General features: G+C 41.2%; 1 protein-coding gene across 1 annotated transcript; it reads left to right on the forward strand.

Moving 5' to 3' along the window:
- The first annotated feature begins 6,085 nt into the window (after window positions 1–6,085).
- LOC132575526 (carbonic anhydrase-related protein-like) lies at window positions 6,086–15,297 on the forward strand. Its single transcript, XM_060244340.1, has 3 exons — window positions 6,086–6,240; window positions 7,463–7,654; window positions 15,086–15,297. The coding sequence occupies exons 1-3, from the start codon at window positions 6,162–6,164 to the stop codon at window positions 15,295–15,297; spliced, it is 483 nt and encodes a 160-aa protein (XP_060100323.1). The 5' UTR covers window positions 6,086–6,161.
- The last annotated feature ends 10,184 nt before the right edge of the window (window positions 15,298–25,481 follow it).

Here is a 25,481-nt window from a genome sequence, read left to right on the forward strand (position 1 = left end):
TTTCCTTTCTTCCCCAGGGGACCAGGAAAGGAAGGAGCCTCAGCCAAGGTTTAAGGTTTATTGGATTATATTCCACCCTACCCGCCAAAGCAGGCTCAGGGCGGCTCAAAACCAGTAAAATCATAACAATTGAACAATTAAATAGTTAAGCTAAGCAAATGAAATAGTTAAAAACAGTTAAGAACAATTAAAACAGTCTTGGGCTAATCATATTTCCAGAGGAGATCCGGAAAATTACAGGCCAGTCAGTCTGACTTCAATACCGGGAAAGTTGGTAGAAACCATTATCAAGGACAGAATGAGTAGGCACATTGATGAACACGGGTTATTGAGGAAGACTCAGCATGGGTTCTGTAAGGGAAGATCTTGCCTCACTAACCTGTTACATTTCTTTGAGGGGGTGAACAAACATGTGGACAAAGGAGACCCAATAGATGTTGTTTACCTTGACTTCCAGAAAGCTTTTGATAAAGTTCCTCATCAAAGGCTCCTTAGTAAGCTCGAGAGTCATGGAGTAAAAGGACAGGTCCTCTTGTGGATCAAAAACTGACTACTTAATAGGAAGCAGAGAGTGAGTATAAATGGGCAGTTTTGCAGTGGAGGACGGTAAGCAGTGGGGTGCCGCAGGGCTCAGTACTGGGTCCCATGCTCTTTAACTTGTTCATAAATGATTTGGGTTGGGAGTGAACAGTGAAGTGACCAAGTTTGCAGATGACACTAAATTGTTCAGGGTGGTGAGAACCAGAGAGGATTGTGAGGCACTCCAAAGGGATCTGTTGAGGCTGGGTGAGTGGGCGTCAACGCGGCAGATGAGGTTCAATGTGGCCAAGTGCAAAGTAATGCACATTGGGCCCAAGAATTCCAGCTACAAATACAAGTTGATGGGTTGTGAACTGGCAGAGACTGACCAAGAGAGAGATCTTGGGGTCATGGTAGATAACTCACTGAAAATGTCAAGACAGTGTGCAATTGCAATAAAAAAGGCCAACGCCCTGCTGGGAATTATTAGGAAGGGAATTGAAAACAAATCAGCCAGTATCATAATGCCCCTGTATAAATCGATGGTGCGGTCTCATTTGGAGTACTGTGTGCAATTCTGGTCACCGCACCTCAAAAAGGATATTATAGCATTGGAAAAAGTGCAGAAAAGGGTAACTAGAATGATTAAAGGGTTGGAACACTTTCTCTATGAAGAAAGGTTAAAACGCTTGGGGCTCTTTTGCTTGGAGAAACGTCGACTGCGGGGTGACATGATAGAGGTTTACAAGATAATGCATGGGATGGAGAAATCAGAGAAAGAAGTACTTTTCTCCCTTTCTCATGATACAAGAACTCGTGGGCATTTGATGAAATTGCTGAGCAGACAGGTTAAAACGGATAAAAGGAAGTACTTCTTCACCCAAAGGGTGATTAACATGTGGAATTCACTGCCACCGGAGGTGGTGGCGACTACAAGCATAGACAGCTTCAAGAGGGGGTTAGATAAAAATATGGAGCAGAGGTCCATCAGTGGCTATTAGTCACAGTGTGTGTGTGTGTATATATATATAATTTTTTTGGCCACTGTGTGACACAGAGTGTTGGACTGGATGGGCCATTGGCCTGATCCAACACGGCTTCTCTTATGTTCTTATATTTAATGTTTTCTTGCTTTAGATGGCGTTCAGTATGTATTAGATATATTGACTCTGTAGACCAAGGCTACAGGATAAAACAATTCATAGTAACCAAATTCACAGCACTATGAAGAAATGTAAGTCAGCACTTTGCATTTTATCTCTGCTGGATATGAGAGACTGAGCAATGTGTCTTAGCACCAAGCACACCAGTACTTATGGTCAAGGCCAGCATGTCCCAGTAGGTCAGGTAGGCAGCTGCCTAGGGCACCACCTGGCCACAGGGCTGGCTGGTGGGTACCCCTCCCTATTCCACATGCCCCCTGTCTCCCCCAGTGCCGACTCCCCATCACCACCATGCTTGCCCTTGCTGCCCACCTCTCCACCACCCTCCTCTGCTTTGATGCCTACCAGGGTGGGTGGGCGATAGTGGGGAAGGGACACCAGGGGCAGCAGGGTGGTGGGTGCACTCTGAGGCACTCAGGGCCTGCCCTCCCTTGCTGTGGAAGGCTTCCGTGGCAGAAGAAGGAAGACTTTGAGCACCTCTGAGCGCATATGCCGCCCCACTGACCCTGCTCTGCCTTCCCACATCTGTGCTTCCAGCTGAAGGAGCAGGGGTGGGGGAGGATCTAGGGGCCTAGGGCACCAAAAACCCTGGTGCCAGCCCTGCTTATAGTAGCCATCCTCCAGAATTACAACTGCTCTTCAGACAACAGAGATCAGTTCCTCTGGAGAAAATGGCTGCTTTGGAGGGTGTACTCCATTGCATTGTACACTGCTGAAGTCCCTTCCCTTCCCAAAGTCTGCTCTCCCTCAGGGATCACCCCCAAATCTTGGCGTCTCATTGACTCCTATAGAAAGCAGGCAAGGCTGCTTGCAAGATGGGGAAAGTGAAATCTATTTCTCAGACAGCCTGGCCTGACTTCTTGAGAATGGAAACTAAAACATTTCCCAGACAGCCTGCCATGGACAATAGTGGGGATAGACAGCTCATTGTCCCCTGATTGGAGTTGCCATGGTTTTGGTAGGGGAGAAAGGGATGGGTGAGAGCAAAGCTTGTGAGTGATGTCTGTCTGCACTTACAAAATCCTGGAACAGGCACAGACGCTGGAAGGTATAGTCACATTGGTCCTTTCCAACTGAAAGGCAGACATAGCTGTTTATATTATTCACCTGTTATCGCCTATTTGTCGTGGACCTGCATGCTGTAACAGTGTTCCTTTCTATGCACCTCAACCTACTTTTGATTTTCTCTCTGCTCCTTAATGTATATTACGAATAAAATAGATTAAATATTTATTAGGAATAAAATAGATTAACTTTTGCATCTTTTTTGGAGGGGGATACTTTTGGGTAATGGTTTTAATAATCTGCAATCACTGCTGTACATTGATCCTCACAAAATGAGCACTATTTCCTTACCAGTGATACGCAGTGCTTTGTCTTCTTCATGTGTTGGACAAGTTGTTTTCCTCTATTTAAAAATAGCCCATAAAATACCATGATTAAAAAAAAAAGATATTGCATATATGTTATTATAACAGGAACCAGGTTAGGTGGCAAATTAACTATTCCAATTCACCTTTCTTTTTTGGTTTCAAAAATAACACACATATGATCAAGATGGGTAGCCATGTTAGTCTGTAGCTGCGGAAAAGAGAAAGAGTAGCACAAATTTTGTTATTCTTTAAGGTGCTACTGGTCCCTTATTCTTTCACCATGTGATATGAGTTTTTGCCCCTGCCCTTGGTTGTTTCACTTGATTCTCCAGATTCTCACAGGTGTGGTAATGCAAGATATTACTGTTTCCTCAAATGACATTTAATCTCTCACTTGACCACCTTCAATAAAAAAGACCAACAGGAGCCAAGAGTGTCTTGACATAACCTGATTAATCTTCCTAATTCCTTCAGGAATTCCATCTGGACTTCAGCTTCATTAAGATTAGATGAATGATGTTTCAAAGCTTCGTGACTGTGGTTTTATTCTGGATCATTCTTTTTCTTGAACATGCTCCTTGTTTCGTTTCTATAACAGCATCATCTTTTTGTAGCAATTCTGCCACCTAATGCTCCTTAGGTTTGTTTATAGTCCCTTCTCAGTGTTACAGGGATATTGTTTCCTTTTTTATTGGTTTTTCTTCTTCTAAGGAACAAACGTTTGCACACATCTTGCCAATGTTAATATATTATATTTCTTGTTTCTGAGTGTTTCCTCTCACAATTGGCTTTGAATTTAGTATCAAACTGTAAAACAAGGGACCCCCCCACCAATGTTTCCTCTAATGTCCACAGTGTTGTGAGCAAAAATTTTACCTCATGAGCAAAAAAAGTTAGTAGCATTAAAGTGTGAGTCAGCCTACATTTGACTATCGCATACATTAGTTTTTAGAAGTTTATTTCTATAACCTTGTAAAAATTTCAGAATGAATTCTTTTGAACTATATTTTAAGAATAATTTAAATATTATAAGAGAAAACAGAATCCAGTCAAATTTCATTACTGAAAAAGTTGTTCTCTCTATGTAGTAGACCAGGCCTCGGACCTTTGCCCTGTGCTGAGCCTTAAAAAACGTATTAGCGCTTGAGGAGGGAGGAACTCTTGCAATCCACTGTTTTGAAATGTGAAATATGATAACCAACATTACAGGTAGTATAACAGAGGAGGAACAATCACTGAAGAACCGTGCATAAGATAACAAGCAAGAAGTTGCTTAAATGTTGTCAACCTACTCAACCTACTATTTATTCAAATATTCATATCCCACTTTCCTCTGTGACTCAAGGCAGCTTACAAATCATACTGAAAAGCCTAATAGAAGTACCTAAAAACTGATTTTCCACAGCACCATTGTAGCCTATGGGCCTCATAGGCTATAATGGAGAATTGATCCAATGTTATCTGGGGCTCTGGGGGCCTGTTTTTTGAGGTCAAGGCACCAGATTTGCAGCAAATGTGTTCCTGGTGCCTCTCCTCACTCCCCCCCCCCAGTTTAAAAAAGATTGAACCAACGAGTCCAATTCTATGGCCCCCAGATGGAGGTGCTCCCATCCTCCATTTTTTTCAATGGAGTGGAAACTTGTGGGCTGAGGCAAAAATCCTGTGCTGCCAGCTAAAATTTTGTGTGCCAGCACCCCCTAGCACAGCTTAGAGAAAACTTTGCCCCAACATTGTTCTAGTAGTATATAGCTAAAAATACATGCATCCTGCCTTCATTCTTAAAAGGCCATACATACACATTTTGCCCTTGGGTATTCTGCAGTACCCACAGTAGCTTAGGACACACAGTAGAACCCAATTATGTTTTTGGCCTAGAAAAGTAACCTCGGGAGAGGTGTAGAGTTGAGACACTAAGGGTGATTAACCCTTCCCTACATAATTTCCTACCCCACCCTATTTATTCTAAATTACTTCCTCCTAAAGAGAATTCAGTCTCATATACCTCAAAGGAATGTTGTGAGGATATAATGTAGAAAAACAGAACCATGTACATAACCTCTTGGTGAAAGGGCAGAATAAAAGTGTGGTGGACAGATAGAATTTCGAGGGCTTGTATTATTGCTGGCGTTTGAGTTATATTATTGGATATATTAACTTTAATTTGTTGGGTTTATTGATACTAAATCTTGTTTTGCTTGAAGTGTTTATTGGTCACCTACAGGTCATTAAGGCTTTCTACTTACTTTGGAAGTAAGGCAGGGTACTAACATTTTAAACAAATATCGTGTGTCATTCTTGTCGGGTTATACCACACTTTTTAAAACAAACAAACAACCAGATGCTCACACCACAATGTTGTCAACTGAGCTACCGGTTCACCATCTATAAAATAAAATAGTTTATATAGATCTTTACAGCCAAATGTGGAAAAAAATCAAGATGTAAACAAAGACAAAAGGTAGTCTAGTAATAAAAGAACATTCTTGTATTACAGGAGCTAGAGCTTTCCACACCAAAACAAAAAACTAAAGCAACATCATACTGTAAGAACAAATTTATCTGCATCAAAAATGCAACATTTCCCTTTTGCAGCACAAGGACTTACAAGTTGCAACCATACAATTCTGTAGTGAGTTTGTTTAAAATATGGTTCTCTATATCAGGTCTAAAGTTATACATATCCCACCCAGTTGGACATACTAGTTTTAGTGTCTTCTCCTGAAACATCTATTTTTCTTTGCAGCTTGCTCGTCTGTCTGTAGTGTCTGGGTTTGGTTTATCATATTCTGTCTCACTGTGCGTAGTTTCTACACTGGTTAATAATATCCCATTTCAGACCACAGCATCTAAAAACAAGTAGCACTAACACAAGGTAAAAAATGCATCCATATTTCCTTCATAATTTAAAGGCTGTCACATACATGCAATCAGCTTGGCTTTGGAATATGTTTGTTATACAGTTACAAGCTCAGCTGCTCTACAAAGCAACTCTCTCTCTCTCTCTCGCACACACACACAGCCTGTCTGAAAACAGACTTCCGCAAAGCTGCCTCACAGAGGGACTCAGAGCACTCAGAGAGACAGAGTAGCTGCTGAGTACTTGCTAATGGCTGACAAGAGCTACATTGAGGAATCTGAGCCCTTGCCTGAGAAAGAGGAGACTGTGGAGTGGGGCTATGAGGAAGGTAAGAGTCTGTGAGCTGCTAGAGGTCTGAAGGAGGGAGATATTTCTTTGTGTGAGACAGAGAAAGTTGTGTGAAGGTAAAGTACACATTTATTCTGGCCATCAATGCATTTTGGTAATGCTGTCCTAGTGTCAGGTGTAATTTGAGCATATCAACTTGTATTCTATTTATGTTAGCCACAATGTGCATGTTTTGTATTGAGGTAAAAAAGATTTGAAAGCTATATAACGGATTCCTTTTTTAGTTCTCTCTTTCAGAAGGTAAGGCAAACAGTAGCTTTTGTACAAATAACTTACACATTCCGTTGCAGTATTTGAATCTCAAACACTGTTGCTCTGAGAACCTGACAGTGCTACCATCTGCACACACACACAAAGATGAATGGCTTTTGTTGCTCTTTCACTGCTCAGTGAACACAGACCATGGTGAAATAAAGGGATTTCTAAGCTCTCTGTCTTTTAATAATCCAAACAGTATTTCATAACATAGCTAAAGAAATGGGTATGACTTGGACTAATGATGTTTAATATGATAGCCTTGTTTAAACAATTGTTTGTGAGACATGGTGACAGAGGGCTATATCTTTTAAACAAATGAACAAAAAACACCTAGATGTACTTGGGCGTTAATAGATTGACATGATTGTGGCTGAAAAGAAACTTTTACTCCATCTCAGGTTGGCTGGAGAATACGAGGTTTTGTGTTTCCATAGAATGGCCATTTGCTTAAGAAATCAAGAATTCTTATATCAAATGCATTCCCTGGTGTACAGATATTTCTGACATGGTGTACCTAAGGTTTGCTTTGCTTCATGCTGGAAGGACCAGAATGATTTTTAAAACTTTATATGAACTTTTCTATGAACTATGCATTTGATTGAGGACAGTGACGGGGCAGCGTACAGCCTGCACTCTCACACTCTTCCGCACTCCTAAAACACCCCAAGGAGGTTCAGGAACTATAACTCCCCCCCCCCCCACCATCTTGTAATGAGACCTGATCTTATTTGGACTTGGTTTTAATGTCTTTAATTTAAAACATGTTATATATAGTTGTAAGTCACCCTGAGCCTTGTTCACAGGGAAGGACATCCAATAAATTGAATTAAACAAATAAATAAAACTTTTATCTGTACAGTGATTGGTCTAAATCTCCATTCCAATCTGTAATATGTGAATATATGGAAATACATTTGTTTTTCATTATTTAATTTCTTTTTCAGGAGTTGAGTGGGGATTAGTCTTTCCTGATGCTAATGGAGAATACCAATCTCCTATTAACCTGAATTCAAGAGAAGCCAAATATGACCCTAAACTGCTGGAAGTACGTTTATCACCAAACTACGTTGTATGCCGTGATTGTGAAGTCATCAATGATGGTCACTCAGTCCAGATCCTTTTAAAATCCAAATCAGGTATGCTTTCCCACTATTTATGAGTTTTTAAAAGAATATGTCTAGACTATCACATTGTCATCATCACAGTATTAGCAGCAGTAGTAGTACTACTACTACTAGTTGTAGTTGAAATACAGTATTTAGAGTAGTCAAAAATCATTCTCACTTATAGAGTAGCTAGAATATTTCTCAGACATTTGTGCAGTAATGTAAGTTAGTGTAACTTTCTCCACTCATGTTGCAGATAAGGCTAAGGCTCAGGACAAGTTGTTGGTTGGGATGAATTCCTAGAGTTCCCACCAATTCCATGAGGGTGAATTGTCTCCATTTATAATTGTTTAGGTATCCCAATCTCTTCCCTGGTTTCCAAAACATGCTGACCTCACTATTATTGGTTTCCCATATATGGACACTTCCCTCCCCGAATTTATGCAGATGTAGTACTCAATCCACTCTTTATGTGACTACATGCTTCCTCGTGTAAACCCTTAATACTCCTACATAAATTATCCTCATTATTCCCTTTAAAGGGGTGTGTGTCAAAAAAAGAAGGCAAAGGTAGGATTTCAGCTCAGTCAGTGATGGAGCATACACTGTGTGCAGAAAATCTCAGGTTGCATTCCTAGCATCTCAGGTATTGGGAACTATCTTTCTCTGCCAGAGATCCTGGAGGGCTACCATCCGTCAGAGTAGAAAGCACAAGAGGAGTATCATCAAAATGCAGGACCAGCCAATAAAAAATGACTGTATATAAAACAATAGAGGCAGAAAAATCAACAATAAAATGATCAGGAAGAAGCTCAACTTAAAACCCAAGCAAATAAAATTGTTGACAATAGCATAGGCACAAGGTACACTTTCAAACAGAATTCCACAGACAAGGTCCTGTCTTTGGACAAGCCCTGTCTTTTGTTATCACCTACTTCACCTTGAGAGGTGGGGCACAGAAATAAGATGACCTTAAGCAGTTTGAGGCTTTAAAGGTAAAAAAATCCACACTTTGAATTATGTCCAGAAGCAAACTAGCAGTTCATGAGTTCTTATCAGATCATATGAACTGGCCTTTCTTGTGTATGGGCCTCCTCTGTGGAATATCCGCCTCAGACATTAGTATCCTTGGCCTTTTATTTCTAAATACTGTGGTGTAGCTGGAGAAAAAGAGGGGAAATTTCTATTATGTATGTAGCCAGCTGGCCAGCAGCATATTTTGAGGATGAAATAGATAGATCCCACATAATAAACTTGCAGCTCAGATTTGGACAAAGGTTTGGTGCACTGATTTAGGGTTGCTTCACACATCCTTCAGAAGCTGCAAGAGAGGAAGTATGAGTGGTTTTACACATCCTCTCACTTCACAGCCAGATATAAAGGGAAGAGACACATATGTATCTCCATGACAAAGTGGAGATATCAGTTCTACTGATATAGACATAGAATATACATCTTTTCCTGGGTTTGTATATATCATCAGTCTTTGAAAGAGATACAGATGCATGGGAAGATGAAGTATAAGTCACTTATTCTTCTTTTTCCACCTCATCTGGAGAATTTCCACCTCATCTGGAGAATGTCTGAAGTGGTCACCATTACTACAATAGCAGGAAATTAAAGATTTTTAAACTGGAATTCACTATGGCCCTTTTCACACTTACCAGTGGAAGCCGGAAGGGAGTCGGTATTGTGCCGCCTTGCAGTAATCCGAGACAGGGATGGGAGTTTTCAGACACATGTTTTTTTTCTCGGTAGGATTCCGTGATTGAAGCAAGCCATTTTACACTGTTCCGCTTTTATCTCGCTTCCACCAGCGCCAGCCATTTTCGCCTGCCGGCGCGCGATCTCCGGCTTTTTTTTTTTTTTTGGAACGTCCGGCAAAGATTTTTCTGCCTCTATAGTGCTATAGCGCTATAGCGTCGTATCACAACAGCACCACCATAGAGATGGCTAGGCTCCATTGAGATAAGTTTCCATGTTTCAGCGGCGGCGATCTATGGTGATGCTGTTGTGATATGTCACTATAGCGCTATAGCAATCTTAGCCGACGTTCCAAAAAAAAAAAAAAAGCCGGAGATCGCGCGCCGGTGGGTGAAAAAGGGCGCGAAAACTGCTCCCGGGTTAGATACTGGACATTTCACACAGCGCCCCATAGCGATTTCAACCTGGAAGGAGGGGTTGAAAAGTGGAAGAAGCTGCTCTTTGTTAGTAACGACTCAGGCATGCCTCACTACCGGGACAGCCGCGGGACTGTGTGAAAAGGTGAGAGTATTCCGGTAGCAACCAGTTACTGAATCGGGTCTGTCTGAAATGCCAACAGAAACCCGCTACTGTTCAGTAACTGACCAGCTGCCATACCGGAATACTTAGGCTGTATGAAAAAGATCTATATTATTTTGCTGCTAGCATCTCATGATCTTTCAGTAGAAACAAAATACACTTAAATCCATATTATACCAGTCTTATTAGCATTGTTCATTTATATAAAAGTCTCTTATCTCAGAAGAGATTAGCATGAAGGATACTGGCATAGAATTATACCTTCTCTCCAAATAATCATTCAGCAATGAAGAGAGTTACTTAGTGTAGCAGCAGGTGGAGATGTGCATATTCTGCAAACAGAAGACACTGAACAGATACTTCATCCACTTTCTCAAAAGTATTCTTTTAGTGGGTTACAGCAAAGAAGATGGAAGGTCCTGTAGAATCTTAAAGACTATCTAATTCATTGCAGCATGAGCACCCACTGAAGCAAGCCCTTGTGTATGAAAACTCCTGCTGCAATAGATTAGTTAGTCTTCAAGGTGTCACCAGACTCTTCTTTATTCAGTTTGGCATTTTCCCACTGAGGGATTTTATCAAAGGAAGAAAGAACTGTGAGGAAGCACTAAGACTCTCTGCTTCAAGGGGTGATGTTTATAAACAGGATCCAAGGCAAATTGGCATTTTGCCTCAGACTATGAAAAATCTCCTCAGCAGGAAGTAATAAAGACCAGAAACCTCAACATCTTTTATCCAAATGTTTCACACTAGCTTTCCCACAAAACAAATTATATTATTAATACAGGCTCAAAGAAAAAAAAATTGATGCTGGGAGAAAAGTTAATATAGTCAAACTTCTACATACACAGAGTAAAGCTTGGCTTTCTTTCCCCTCTTCATTCAGTCTTACTGTTTCCTTTACAGATTGCACTGATATTCCTTATTTAGATTTTTGTCCATTTTTCTGAAAACTTGGGTTGGATTTTATTTTAGTGTTTTTAAAGTATAACATATGAACGATAAAGAATTTAAAATAAAACACTGTACTAAAACCTCTCTTCTACTATATCACGGGCACTGTTCAATTTCTTATTCATTACATCTTACCTCAAGTCACCACCAGAAATCAGGGGAAAGTTCTGGAATAATCAACCTGCCCTCAGTTTCCAGCCTCCTGCCTTTCTCCCCCCCCACCACCTTTGAGGTCTATCATGCCCACCTAATTAAAAGTAACTCCCCTCAAAGACTCCTGCTGGTTGATTCCTACACTAGATCACTTTGGTGTCAAGGCTTTCATACATGTTCACTTCCACTTAGAAGAACATCGATTTCTAGATCACTCGTTCAGATCAAATCTGTGCCACAGGTCATAGTCCCATCTTACATGGGGAGGGTTCTGGCTCTGCCACAACTTATTCATAATTAAACTCCCCCCCATGATTACTCTTGAAAGAAGAGTTTAAACTATTAGACCCTTATTTACCCGGCAACTTTTGCGTTTTCTATTATGGAGGAATATACAGAAGCCCCCCAAATAGATAGCAAGTGCCACAGGATCAAAGAGATCACTCCTTATCACTAGACTAGAGGAACCTTATTTCATCCTAGCTTGACACTTGCAACTGCCATATAATTTACTCTGTGTATTCTAGGTACAATTCTAATTCATAAATTATCCACTCTCTACTATAGCCACATGGCTGAATCCTATATTTGGAGAAGCCAGTTTAAGGGTTCTCTAGACTTTACCTCTTCCCCATTGTAGGCTTTAGCAGCAGAAGCCCTTTAAACTGATTATCTGCTAAGGGATCGTTATGTTTACTTTCTCTGTTCTGTTCCATCCAGTCAGTATCTCTCTCAATCTGTGTCAGTTAGGCCTCTGTCACTATGATATTTTCACATAAGCAAGTAAAGTACCTGTTGTGTACTGGGCTGTACTGGTGATATTCACATTTATTGCTTTAAAAAGTTGCTCTGTGTGCTATAGGCCAAGGCTAAATTGTTGTGAAAAATACTGTTATGTGTGTTTGCTTCTTGTAGAAATTACACTTTGTTCTTTCCTTTGCGCAAATCCGGAAGCCAGTTCCTAAAAACAATAAATCTAAAACATAAACATGAAAACAATGCAGAATTATAAAAAATACTTGTATTTATTACATAATTTAAAAACAGTTATGGGTTCAGCTGTAGCATTACAAGATAAATTTGTAAAATGTACACAAATGAAACTTGATATGACTCAATCCAATTTTTGTTGTTCAGTCGCACAGTCGAGTCCGACTCTTTGCGACCCCATGGACAAAGTCATGCCAGGCCCTCCTACCATCCTCCAAAGTCTGCTCAGATTCATGTTAGTTACATCAGTAATGCTGTCAAGCTATCTCATCTTTTGCCGTCCCCTTCTTCTTTTGCCTTCTGTCTTTCACAGCATCAGGGTCTTCTCCAGTGAGTGCTTCCTTCTCATTTGGTGGCCAAAGTATTTGAGCTTCAGCTTTAGCATCTGACCTTCCAGGGAACAGTCAGGGTTGATTTCCCTTAGGACTGACTGATTTGATCTTATTGCAATCCAAGAGACTCTCAAGATTCTTCTCCAGCACCACAGCTCAAAAGCATCTATTCTTCTGTGTTCGGCCTTCCTTATGGTCCAACTCTCACAGCCATACATTACTACTGGGAATACTATCGCTTTGACTATATGGACTTTTGTGGGCAGGCTGATGTCTCTACTTTTTATTATACTGCCTAGGTTCACCGTAGCTGTCCTCTCAAGGAGCAAATGTCTTTTAATCTCTTGGCTACAGTCACCATCTGAAGTGATGTTGGATCCCAGAAATGTGAAGTCTGTCATGACTTTCATATCTTCCCCTTCTATTTGCCAAAGTGTGATGGGGCCGGATGCCATGATCTTTGTTTTTTTGATGTTGAGTTTTAAGACTACTTTTGCGCTCTCCTCTTTCACCCTCAACAAGATGTTCTTTAGGTTCTCCTCATTTTCTGCCATTAGAGTGGTGTCATCTGCATATCTGAGGCTGTTGATGTTTTTCCCAGCAATCTTAGCTCTGGCTTGTGCTTCATCCAGGCCAGCATTCCACATGATGTACTCTGCATATAAATTAAATAAGCAGGGTGACAATATGCATCCTTGTTGAACCCCCTTTCCTATTCTAAACCAATCAGTTGCTTCATATCCTGTTTTGACAGTTGCTTCTTGACCCTTATATAGGTTTCTCAGGAGACTTGTGAGGTGGGCTCCCATCTCTTTAAGGACTTGCCACAGTTTGTTGTGATCCACACAATCAAAGGCTTTAGCGTAGTCAATGAAGCAGAAATAGGTGTTTTTCTGATACTCCTTTGCTTTCTCCATAATCCAGCGAATGTTGCCAATTTGATCTCTAGTTCCTCTACCTCTCCGAAACCCCACTTGAACTTCTGGTAGTTCCCAATCTACATACTGCTGAAGCCTAGCTTGTATGATCTTTAACATGACCTTGCTGGCATGTGAAATGAGTGCAATGGTGCGATAGTTTGAACTTTCATTAGCATTACCCTTCTTTGGGATTGGAATATAAACTGATCTTTTCCAATCCTGTGGCCACTGTTGCATTTTCCAAATTTGCTGACATAATGTATGCATCGTGTTTTAGGACTTTGAATAGCTCAACTGGGATACTGTCATCTCCGTTCGCTTTGTTGTTAGTAATGCTTTCTAAGGCCCATTTGACTTCACACTCCAGAATGTCTGGCTCGAGGTCAGCAATTTCACTGTCATGGTTGTTAAGGACGTTGGGATCTTTCTTGTATAATTCTTCTGTGTATTCTTGCCACCTCTTCGTAATCTCTTCTGCTTCTGTTAGGTCCCATTTTTGTCCTTTATCATGGCCATCTTTGCATGAATCCAATAACTAGTTGTAAATGTAAAACAGTATAAAAATTGACTGATTAAAATTATCTACTAAGGTTGTAGACAATGATGTGAGGCAAAATATCTACATTGACTAGATATTGGATACAAATTGTTAATAATTTTTTTTTCCTTTTCAACAGAACTCCTTTTTGGTCCTGCATTGATTAACTATTTGTAATATTATGCAATACTGAGCCTGACAGTGCAATCCTAAGGAGAGTTACTCCGTTCTAAACCCATTGAAATGAATAGGCTTAGACTGGAGTAACTCTCCTTAGGATTACACTGTAAGTGTACTGTCTGTGCTTGACCACTGAAGAAGGCCAGTCTGAAGTGTGTCAGATTGCATTAGGTTTCAGGTGTAAAAGGAAGAAAAACCTAAGAGCCCATGGTGCGGCTATGTACACCTAAGAGACATAAGCACACAACTTTTGTCTTTCATTATAACAAGTTGTTCTACCTTGTAAATAGAAGAATATAACATCACTATAAAAGAATATAGCCTTGGAAAGAAGAAAAGAAAGCCCTACCCTGGAAAGAAGTTTGCAGCCACAGAGCAAAAAGAGCTAAGGTTGTTACTCTAGGTACAATTACCTGAGTGTAAACCCTACTGAAATCAGTGGGATTTGCTTCTAAGTAAAAAGACATAGCTGCAAGTTCATTCAATAAAAATCCTCGCTAGGATTAAAAATCCTCCCTAGGGTTGCCAGCCCTTGGCAGGAAGAAAATTGGAGGGGGGGAGGGATTCCCTTGGCTAGCAATCCTTGGGAGATTTATGGTGGCAGGACTTACTTTAACAGTGATCTTCTAATGCCCTGATGTCACTTCTGTCCACATAACTGGAAGAGATGTCATCATATTGCCGGATGCTGTAGGATTCATCCAAAACTCTTGTAAAAAGCAACAGTTTCAGGTGACTCCTAGAGTATTCTGTGACATGATGACATCATTTCCAGTTATGTCACCAGAAGTGACACTGCAGTGTCAGGTCACCATTTCACAATCCCCATTTCCCCCCTCCTGCCCCATTGAGCGCTGTTAGAGGACTGGGGAATGCTGATGGGAGTTTCTTCACTAGTGGCAAGCAAATGGCAATTCTATTCCCTGCCACAGTATCCACTTTCATCATCTCTTTTGCTTTTTCCAGTAACACCAGCAACAGGGAAACCACACAAGTCTGCCCATGTGGAAAGTATCTTTAAGAGGAATAACTGTGTTGCTGTTTACTGAGAAAGTTTTCAGAAAAGTGCTGGCCACAAATGTCACTTGCTGCAATTTGTGTTCTTTTGCAGTGCTAGTAGGAGGACCATTACCTCGGGGACATGAATTTGAACTGCATGATGTTCGATTTCACTGGGGTAGAGAAAATCAGCGTGGCTCTGAACACACTGTTAATTTTAAAGCGTTTCCCATGGAGGTAAGAGAGTTCTTACCCTATACAGCCCATGCTTCAGAACATTGCCCTCAAACCTGTTGGTTTCATTTTAACTCTACAGCTCATTGATTTATAGTAAAACTTAAAGGCAGTCATTTGAAGGAGGCACTGGGAATTTAAATGGACATGTATAGTATTGTGCCTCTGGTGGAAATTCTATTGCATGATTAATTGGTCATAAAGTTAACCTACAGTACTATTAACTTCTGCATTAATAATATTCTAACGACATTGGCTGTGTTAGTGCTTCTTGTGTCACCTTGACTAATAGCTGGAACAAACAGGTGCTGGCATATATTGCTATGGTGTGATAAATAAATCAAGCTCAAACCATCAAAGGATTTGTTCAAAAACAGATTTGGTTCTTGAGGTCATGAATGGCACAACAACATCCAGTTTTTAGAGAAATGCAGACTTTCAAAAACAGGCAAAATCACTACCATAGTCTTAAATTCAAACCACTTCTGCTATTACAACACCATGTATTCATCTGTGATGCCGGCTGGAGGTACTGAAGTATTTCCTCATGCTATGCAGTTAATCTTTTATATTATAAAAGTTCTTTCAGTACATATTTTTTTGGTTTTAAATATTTTCATGCTATTTATCTTAATCCCTTTAGAAGCTTGAAAACAAATTTCCTTTCCACTTTAATTCTTTGTGGGATTTGTCATTAAGCACCAAGCTGCTCTGATAAATGCTTGTTTTTAGCCCTGTGCCAAAGGAAATTTGGGTCCATGTGATAGACAGGAGGCTAACCTGCCCCTGCCAACCAGCTGTTTTCCTCCTGAGCCTATGGGAACACTGCTCCAGCATCCAATCAGCAGTGTGTGTGTGTGTGTGTGTATGTGTGTAAGACTGGAGGGAAGCACAGCCACAGTCAGTTTTGGTCTGCCTTAGCAGAAGAGCAGATAGTTCTGTCTGGTAATCTGACAGAGAAGTTTAATTCTACTAGTGGGAGAGGACAGTATACCCTTGAAACCTGTCTCTGGTGATGAGCAGGTCTGGTGCTGTTTAGTCTGAATTTTTGGAAAGGGCAGGCTGATGTGGGTGGAATGCCCTCTCTCTCTCTGTGTGAAAGGATCCAACCTGCTGGTGACTAGTAACAACATGAACAAATTCAGACTACAACATGAATTTATAACTAGTTTAAGTGAAGCTTCTCCTGTGATTGTCTGAGACCTGTGCTGCTGAATTGTTCTTTAAAACAACCAATGCTTAGATAAATCTTTGTACTTTTTATTCCTGCCTCAGTGATTTTCATGTTCTTCTTGCTCATACATACCTCATGGCAGTGACTCCAAAGCACAAACTAGTTGTTCTTCACCACTAAGTGAAAACTACAAAAAATTAAAAATCTGTGCAAAACCTTGATTTTTTAAATTTAAAAAATAAGCATTGGAAATTCAAATTGGTTTCTTTAGAAATTCACATTACCTTCTGCACCCCCCCCCCCGGAAACTGGGCATTTGTTCAGAAAATGAACATATATCTCTGAGGTATAGATTTAAATTAAACATAAATTCTGATATTAAAAAAGATTTGAGCTTTTACATGCATTTTTTTGCCACAGTTTAATAGTACAATGCTGGCATTCTTAGGGAATCAAATCAATAATTGTTTTCTTTTGCATCTTTTCAGGAATACCTTCCATCATATAATATAGCCTTCTACACAACTATTACTTGGCATAATGAGGAGATTTAGTCAAAATGTAGGGCACAACAATGGCCTGTATCAGCATCTCTTAGCTCCCATGGTCTGGTCTGTTTCCTAGTGCCTGCTCCTCTCTGAAAATAGTTCTCAGGGTTAGGGTTCTGGTTAACCTGTGTCCCTACAGTCATGGTGGGTAATAAGAGTTACTTGTTAACCACAGTTCTCCATGCAAGAAAGGAAGGGCGAGGAAGGAGAAGTGAGGTGCACATGTAAGCCTAACTTGCCTGGATTTTTGCATGTTGTTACTTTCTACCAGTACCAGGGCTTTTTTTTAGCAGGAAATTCACAGGAATGCCGTTCCAGCTAGCTTGGTGTCACAGCGTGTGTCCTAATAAGCACATGAGTTCATGCTGGACTTTTTCTACAAAAAAGGCCCGACTTTCTACTATTGCTGAGAGTGATGTCTGAATGGTCCTATGTCTTTTGTAGTAAAAAATAGAGTACTGAAACTCACAAGAAGCTCACAAGATTGCAAACTCAAAATCTCAGAACTAGAAAGCGCAATACATTGTATATGTTATTATTAGAAACTGGAATATAGGTAATTAGATAATATGTAATTTCAAGGACAGGTTAGCTATATAGTATTAAAGGTATTTAACTAAAGCTGCAATCCTAAGAGTGTTTTTTAAATGAGAGTAGATTCCTCTGAATAAAATGGACTTACTTCTTAGTAGATCTGTTTAGGACTGCTGTCTATATCTGTGAATGTCTGTTATCTGGGAACCACAGTCTTAAGCAGCTGATTTGAGTTAAATGGCTATCTAGGTCCACTTAGGCCAGTGGAACAAACAGATGACATATTAGCTTTGCAGATGCATTCTGTAATATTTAATTGACTTGAGGAGTTTGCAGAACACCTAAAATGAAAATACAGTAATTTATGAAGCATTTTTGAGAGAACTGTTGTTTTTCAAACTTTAAGAAAGACAATTTTGCCAAGTTCTATCTTTACCCCCAGTTTTTATGTGTGAAGGCGGGGTGAGGAGGTAAAGTTGCCAGTTCCCAGTTGGAAAACTCCTGGAGATTTGGGGGTGGAGTCTGGGGAGGACAAGGACCTCAGTGGATATCAGTGGGGTACAATGCCATAGAGTTCCAAAGCATCCATTTTCTCCAGGGGAACTGATCTTTGTAGTCTGAAGATGAGCTGTAACTCTGGGGGATCCTCAGGTTCTACCTGGAGGCTAGCATCCCTATTTGCAAGAACTTGTGAGAATCACCACAAACATTCACCAGTAGCTAAAGTCTACAATGTATAACCATTGTAGGCTCCATCTGTAAATTTCTTGGAGTCTGGTTGGACCCCATCCCAAAAGTGATAACAGTTTTTAAGATTGTTAGCTCTTTGGAGTCCGGTTTGGTCCCACTTCAAGGTGATAAAGGTAAAGGTAGTCACCTGTGCAAGCATCAGTCATTTTTGACTCTGGGGTGACATTGCTTTCACAACATTTTCACAGCAGACTTTTACAGGGTGGTTTGCCTTCCCCCCAGCAAGCTGGGTACTCATTTTACCGACCTCGGAAGGATGGAAGACTGAGTCAATCTGAAGCTGGCTACCTGAACCAGCTTCCGCTAGGATTGAACTCAGGTCATGAGCAGAGGGCTCCAACTGCAGTACTTGCAGCTTTACCACTCTGCACCATGGGGCTCTTATAGCAACAAACAAAACTGTAAGTTTTTTGGATTCAGTCTATTCATCCTTGGGGTTTAGGAAGATTTGAAACATTGTATTGGATTGACCTACTGTAGTTTATACTTTATATTTGGGATTTGTATGTTGTATATATATTGTACACAACTGACTGGCAATTACTAAATTGTTTCTTCTTGTGCCTGAAGCAGTGTATTTTTTATTTGTATTCTCTATGCTGCAGTCCTTTCTTTAGTCTCCAGGTGTAGCCTGAAGATCTCCCACTTTTACAACTGATCTAGAGCTGGCAGAGATCAGCTCCTCTGGAAAAAAAATGGTTGCCTTGAAGGGTGGACTCTATGGCATTGTACCATGCTGAGGCCCCTCCTCTCCCCAAACCCCACCGTCTCCCAGATCCATCCCCAAAATCTCCAGGTATTTTCCATTACAGACCTGGCAACCCTATGACTAGCCGCCACCTGCAGGTTAGCTATCCTACTGAGGCCTCTGTCCTCAGCTGCCACTTTATGAGCATGGATTAGCTTAATCCAAAAGAGATACACTTGGTGGGCTGTTGAGAAATACAGGAAGGAAATTTCCAATCTAGTTTTAGCATAGCAACTGGCAGAGACTGACCAAGAGACAGATCTTGGAATCGTGGTAGATAACTCACTGGAGCTAAGTAATGTGGACTAGTAAACAAGGCACTCTGGATTGGTGTTTGAACAGGGTTACATTCTCATTTTCTTAACTCACATTGTTAATTTTCAGCAAAAGGCCAAATGCATATACTATACCTTTCTCAAAAATAAGGAACCATGTCACAATCCTCAACAGTTTTGAGTAGGGTTGCCAAGTCCAACCCCAGAAATATCTGGAGACTTTGGGGGTGGAGCCAGGAGACTTTGGGGGTGGAGCCAGGAGAAACTGGGGTGGAGCTAGGAGGGAGGGGGGGGAAACGGCACCGGGGAGCGTGGCGAGCCGCCCCGTTTCAGAGCGGGCGACGCCGCTGCGCAGCTGCCGCCTCTTCTCTGCTCGCCGTGGCTGCTCCTCCGAGATGGGCTCAACCTGAGCCCATCTCGGAGGAGTAGCCATGGCGAGCGGAGAAGAGGCAGCAGCGGCGCGGCGGCCTCGCCCGCTCCGCCTCTGGGGTGGAATCGGAGGGGGGGTGGAGGTGGGCCGGGGGCGTGGTGAGCTGTGAGTCCGGGTCCTAGAAGGGCCCGGATTCGTGGCTTGCCATGCTCCTGGCCTGCCTCGCCCTCCCCTTCGCTGCTGCCGCCTCTTGGCTGCTCCTCCGAGATGGGCTCAGCCTGGGCCTATCTCGGAGGAGCAGCTGCGGTGGGCAGGGAGGGGGCAGCAGCGGCGCAGAGGCCTCATCCGCTCCGGGTGCGGAGGCCTCGCCTGCACCGTTTCCCCCCTCCCCCGGCTTCCTTTTTGGGGGGTGCGGGGGAAGAGGGTGGAAATCCTGGGGTCCCCCGCCAGGGCGGGAGGGTTGGGAAGCCTAGTTTTGAGACAACATAGCATAGAGTCATAACCATGAGCTTACTGTATTTGTAGGAACTTGGATACCTCTAAACAAATAATATTCAGCTTGTAAAAGAAGCTTTTCTTTTTGAATTTATAATACAGAGGGCCAGTATTTTTGTGTCAATCTGTACACTTCTGTAGATGCTTTCCCCTCCTTCCTTTGCCTCACTGCCTTGATTTAGAGGAAGTCCTGGAGGAAGGATGATTCATTCTTCCACAGCCCCCTTTTCATTCCTTTATACAACCCCCTATTATTCAGGTTTTCCTTCAGAAACCAAAATAAAGAGATGGGAAAGAGGGACTCATTAATTACTTGCTATTGCTTTCTCAGCCTCATCAATAGACTAAATAAGCCAAGTACGTTATCTCCCAGTAACATATTTTATATTATACTAAATTTATATAAATTGATCTACATAGGACAAAAGATCATTTCCCTTAAAATGAATATCTTTTCCAATTTTTGTTTTGATGGGATGATGATGATGATGATGATGATGGATATATGTGTGTGTGTATATATATCAGTAGGACTGTAGCATTTCTTGTACTCTGGGACTGTTCTGCTTTGAAAGTTACAGACAGATCAGAGTACTTAATTGATTTTTAAAAAAATTTCCCCTATTCTATCAGCTTTTCTAGGACAAGATGGTCTAAATGCTTTCCTAGAAATCCCAGTCAATACTGCCACTTCCTCCAGCCTCTGCAGAACAGGCACCTAAATCAGAAGTGCTGTTATAATTTGTCTGATTTATTAAATGTCTGTGCTTATCCTTCAGTGGGCTCAAGGCAGCTAACATCATGTATATGCATACACACACACATACATAGAATCATGAGAGTTGGAAGGGGCCATATAGGTCATCTAGTCCAATCCCTGCTCAATGCAGGATCAGCCTAAAGCACCCCTGACAAATGTTCATCCAGCCACTGCATGAAGACTGCCAGCACTAGGGAGCTTACCACCTCCCTAGGCAGGAGAGTTGCCAGGTCTGACGCAGGAAACATCTGAGGACTTCGAAGGTGCAGCCAGGATACTTTGGGGGTGCAGCCAGGAGCAAGGTTATGACAAGCACAATTGAACTCCGAAGGGAGTTTTGGCCATCACAATTAAAGGGACCACACTCCTTTTAAATGCCTTCCCTTCATTGGGGAAGAAAGGGGAAAGGAAGAGGAAGAAATGGCAGAAGTATTTGTCTTTTTCTGAGAATATATGAATTACTTTTATGGAAGACGTGAAAGTATTTGAATCAGAAAGCAATAAAAGGGATACATGTTTGGGGTAAATCTAGACAAAATATAAAAATAGAAAAGAAAAAAATTAGCTGTGGTTATATGATGTTTGGGAGTATGTGTTTGTATGTATGTCATAACCCAGGGATGTTAAATTCATTTGACAAAAGGGCTGGATCTTACATAAATGGGACTTTATTGGGCCGGGCCATGTTTGTCATAAAATGTAATGCCAGGTAGTGGAGATAAAAGAACACAAATAAACACAATTAAAGATGCAATGTAGCACTAAAATGATACCCCTGTATTGCCCATTTCCCCAGCCTGCTCTCATGGTCAGTTCTCTGAGTCAGTCTGGGACCCAGGGGAAAACATGACTTCTGCCATTTCTTCTTCTTCCTTTGCCCTTCCTTCCCCTTTCTTAAATGCTGTGTATAATATTGGCTTATCTTTCCACCTAAGAAATATATTTCCATTAATCTTTTTGGGTATTTTTTGTATTGTTTTTTATTCTGTAATCCACATTAGGCAGGTCCTGGAGAGGCAGCTTAAAGATTTTTATAAATAAATAATAGATAGTGTATGTGAAGTCTACTTATAGCAATCCCAGTAAGGAGTTTCCAAGGCAAATTTGAAGCACTTTCATTTGCTAGGGATACCAGCCTCCAGATTAGACCTGGAGATACCCTGGAATTACAGCTCATTTTCAGACTACAGAGGTCAGTTCCCTGGAGAAAATGGATGCGTTGGAGGGTGGACTCAATGACACTATACCCTGCTGAGGTCTCTATCACCCCTCCAGGCTTCACCCCCAAATCTCCAGGAGTTTCCCAACCAAGATCTCACAATCCGACCTCCATTCCCTGCTGGTGGCCGGAGGGGGGGAGGGGACCTGACAACCCTAGTCTTCCTTGGAGATTTCCCTTCTAAGTACCAACCCTGTTTAGTTTCTGAGATTTGATGAGATCAGGCTATACCATGTTCCCTTCCAACAACAGATTACCCTAATATAAAAACACAAAGATATATGATGGGAAAACTAAACATGTACTAACTTTCAATTAATTTTCACTTCTTTTATAAGATTAATTTCCTGAGCACTGAGAAAAAGTTGACTTCAGTATTTCATAAACAGGAAGTATCTTTTATATATGAACTAAGCTGCGTAGAGAATGATTATTATGCTTTAAATTAGTCAGCCATTTGTAGGGGAGACAGAATCAATCTCTGCCCACACTGAAACATTTTCATGCTCACACTGCATGCACTAATGTCTTATTCTGGGTTGGATTCAGCCAGTTTTTTATCTCAGTCTCAAGAAACTCCTTTCTTTATTGCAGCCCCTATCTTACATTGCTTTTGTGTACACAAGTCTGATGATCTCCAGCATAAGTCCTTTCTCGGGGCCTTTTTCACTGGAAGAAAAGCTCATTGGATCCTGTCCTGTGTAAGAAACACTCAACCTGTGCTCATGTCAGTGAATAATTTGAACGTTACTCTAGTCATGATGGAAACACTAAGGGAAATAATCACTCCCATGAAATTGGTTAACATTTAATACCTCACACATTTTTACGCTACAAGGAAAACTGCAAGAATAGCTTGGACACTAAGGACCTGCATGAAATCCACTCCAACTGATTTAAATAGTTAAGCTAGCTCATTTGCAAATAACACTTTTCATTACACATTCCCAAGCTTTTTAGGCTTTAGAGGTCCAAGCCAGTACCTTGACTTGGGCTTGTTATCTCAGTGTCATGCAGACAGAAGATCTGCTAAATGTATTGTATCTACCTACTCTGCTCAAGAAATAAGCTGCCATAAAATCTGGAAGTGGAGCATCATCAGTTGTTCCACCCAAAATTCGGTAAACTGCATCAACTTTTCCAAGAACATCTTTGGAAAGAAGCACACCTGAGGATCTCATTAAACAGCACATTATATCTGCTGTGTGCAAAAGCATTAGATCATTATTAGCAAGTAATATCTGCTGTTTTTAATTAATTAATAGCTGTTAGCATTGCTGAATTACCTGAAACTGAAATCCATTTCAAAGCCTGTGAATGTACCACTTGTATCAAATAAAACCTAACAAAACAAACTCAGCCTCAGAAGACCTTATCAGTGGGTAATGAGGTAATTGGTGCCTCTGTCATGTAGTTTTCAAAAGATGATATCAGTTGCTTTCACTGCCTTTTCTTTTTATTCTGCGCTGGAAGGTTAAGGATAAGACTTCAATTTTATAAAGCAAATAAGTTCACCTATCTGCCAGTGGGAGAACACTGAATGCATTTAGTGTTTTAACAGCTAAAAATGACAGCTCTTTGTGAAACATCTGCTGTAACCCATTACTCATGTAACAGCCATGCTGCTTTAAGAGTGGGGCTGATGTGATAATCATATAAACTGAAGTTCTCAGTTTACATAGTTGCACATTGATCCTAGGAACCCTGGCCAGGACTGAAAACTCTAGTAAACTTGTACTGCTGCCTCTTTGGTCCCACACACTCCTAAGAACTGCTGAAGTGGATCAGACCAGAGGCCAATTAATCTAGCACTTGGTCTGTACCAGTGGCCAATCATATACCCCGAGGAAGTTCAAAAACTGGTCACAGAAGACCCTGCCACTCATTTTAATTTCCCTGGCAGATACAGATAAACAACATCTGTGTTTAGAAGCTCCATGAATATGTGTAGTAGTATTTTTAGAATCCATGTGAATTAATGCCCATCCTACATTTTATAGCAAGACATTCCTTAAATGAATAACATGGACACTGATTGTCTGAACTTACTGCTGATCAGTTGTGTTGACTGACCAAGAATTGGTTTCACAGAAAAAATAAGCTCTCTATTCTTTCTCTCTTCATGTGCTTTTTACTTCACTTTTCTACTGACTTTGGCAGCTTTTCTCTCAAGTAGTGTGGTTTCCAGCCTGAAAAGTCATTACCTGCAATTCTCTATTTTGAACTCCTGACCAAGACAGGCACTTTATATGCTCACCTTCTATCCGGGGTGGCCAACAGTAGCTCTCCAGACGTTTTTTTGCCTACAACTCCCATCAGCCACAGCCAGCATGGCCAATGGCTGGGGCTGATGGGAGTTGTAGGCAAAAACATCTGGAGAGCTACTGTTGGCCACCTCTGTAAATCTATGCAATGCTATTACCTGCAGCCAACCAGAGAATAACACTGAAGCATTCTGACTATAATCTGACTGGCTCTTCTAATTTGTTTCTCCCACTTTTACAACTGATCTCCAGCTGGCAGAGATCAGCTCCCCTGCAGAAAATATCCTTCAATCACCGGTACCTGTGCTATTGTATTACCCCTGCAGAAAATGGCTGCTTTGAAGGGTGGACTCTAAGGCAGGGTTTACCAAACTTTTTCCCCGTGGCCCAGTTATTTTTACACTTCTCCTGTGTGGCCCACTAAAATTTGGGGGTAGAGCTAGGAGACAAGAATTATGTCATTTTCTGTGGTGTCAAGGACCAAGTGATGTCACTTCTGGGGCACAATGAACCAAAACTCCACCTTTTCCTGTGATGTCACTTCCAGGGCACTCCCCCAAACCTGCCTCTTCTTTGGAAGTAAATTCATTTTCAGAAAAATCTCTTCTTTGGAAGTAAATTCATTTTTAGAAAAATCTCTCTGAAACTCATGCTGAGCCAAAATGGGGGTGGAAAGTGGGCGGTCCTCTCACCCCCACACCTGCATGCACCTATCTGTTTGTGTATTCTTCTCCAGCTTGCAAGCACTCCTAATGCACATGTTCAATTGCCTGCACCACCTATGCATCCCTTCGTCAACAGCACTGGCCAGTGTATGCAGTTGGGAATGCTGTTAAGAACATAAGAGAAGCCATGTTAGATCAGGCCAATGGCCCATCCAGTCCAACACTCTGTGTCACACAGTGGCAAATATATATATATATATATATATATATATATATATATACACACATACACACACACACATATTTACACACTCTGTGGCTAATAGCCACTGATGGACCTCTGTTCCATATTTTTATCTAAACCCCTCTTGAAGGTGGCTATCCTTGTGGCCACCACCACCTCCTGTGGCAGTGAATTCCACATGTTAATCACCCTTTGGGTGAAGAAGTACTTCCTTTTATCCGTTTTAAC

This window comes from Heteronotia binoei, chromosome 7 (assembly GCF_032191835.1).
Source record: "Heteronotia binoei isolate CCM8104 ecotype False Entrance Well chromosome 7, APGP_CSIRO_Hbin_v1, whole genome shotgun sequence".
NCBI lineage: Eukaryota > Metazoa > Chordata > Lepidosauria > Squamata > Gekkonidae > Heteronotia > Heteronotia binoei.

Coding starts and splice junctions, on each gene's coding strand:
- LOC132575526 (XM_060244340.1), top strand. CDS start 6,162: ATGGCTGACAAGAGCTACATTGAGGAATCTGAGCCCTTGCCTGAGAAA. Junction 6,241..7,462: donor GGAGTGGGGCTATGAGGAAG/GTAAGAGTCTGT, acceptor TTTCTTTTTCAG/GAGTTGAGTGGGGATTAGTC. Junction 7,655..15,085: donor CCTTTTAAAATCCAAATCAG/GTATGCTTTCCC, acceptor GTTCTTTTGCAG/TGCTAGTAGGAGGACCATTA.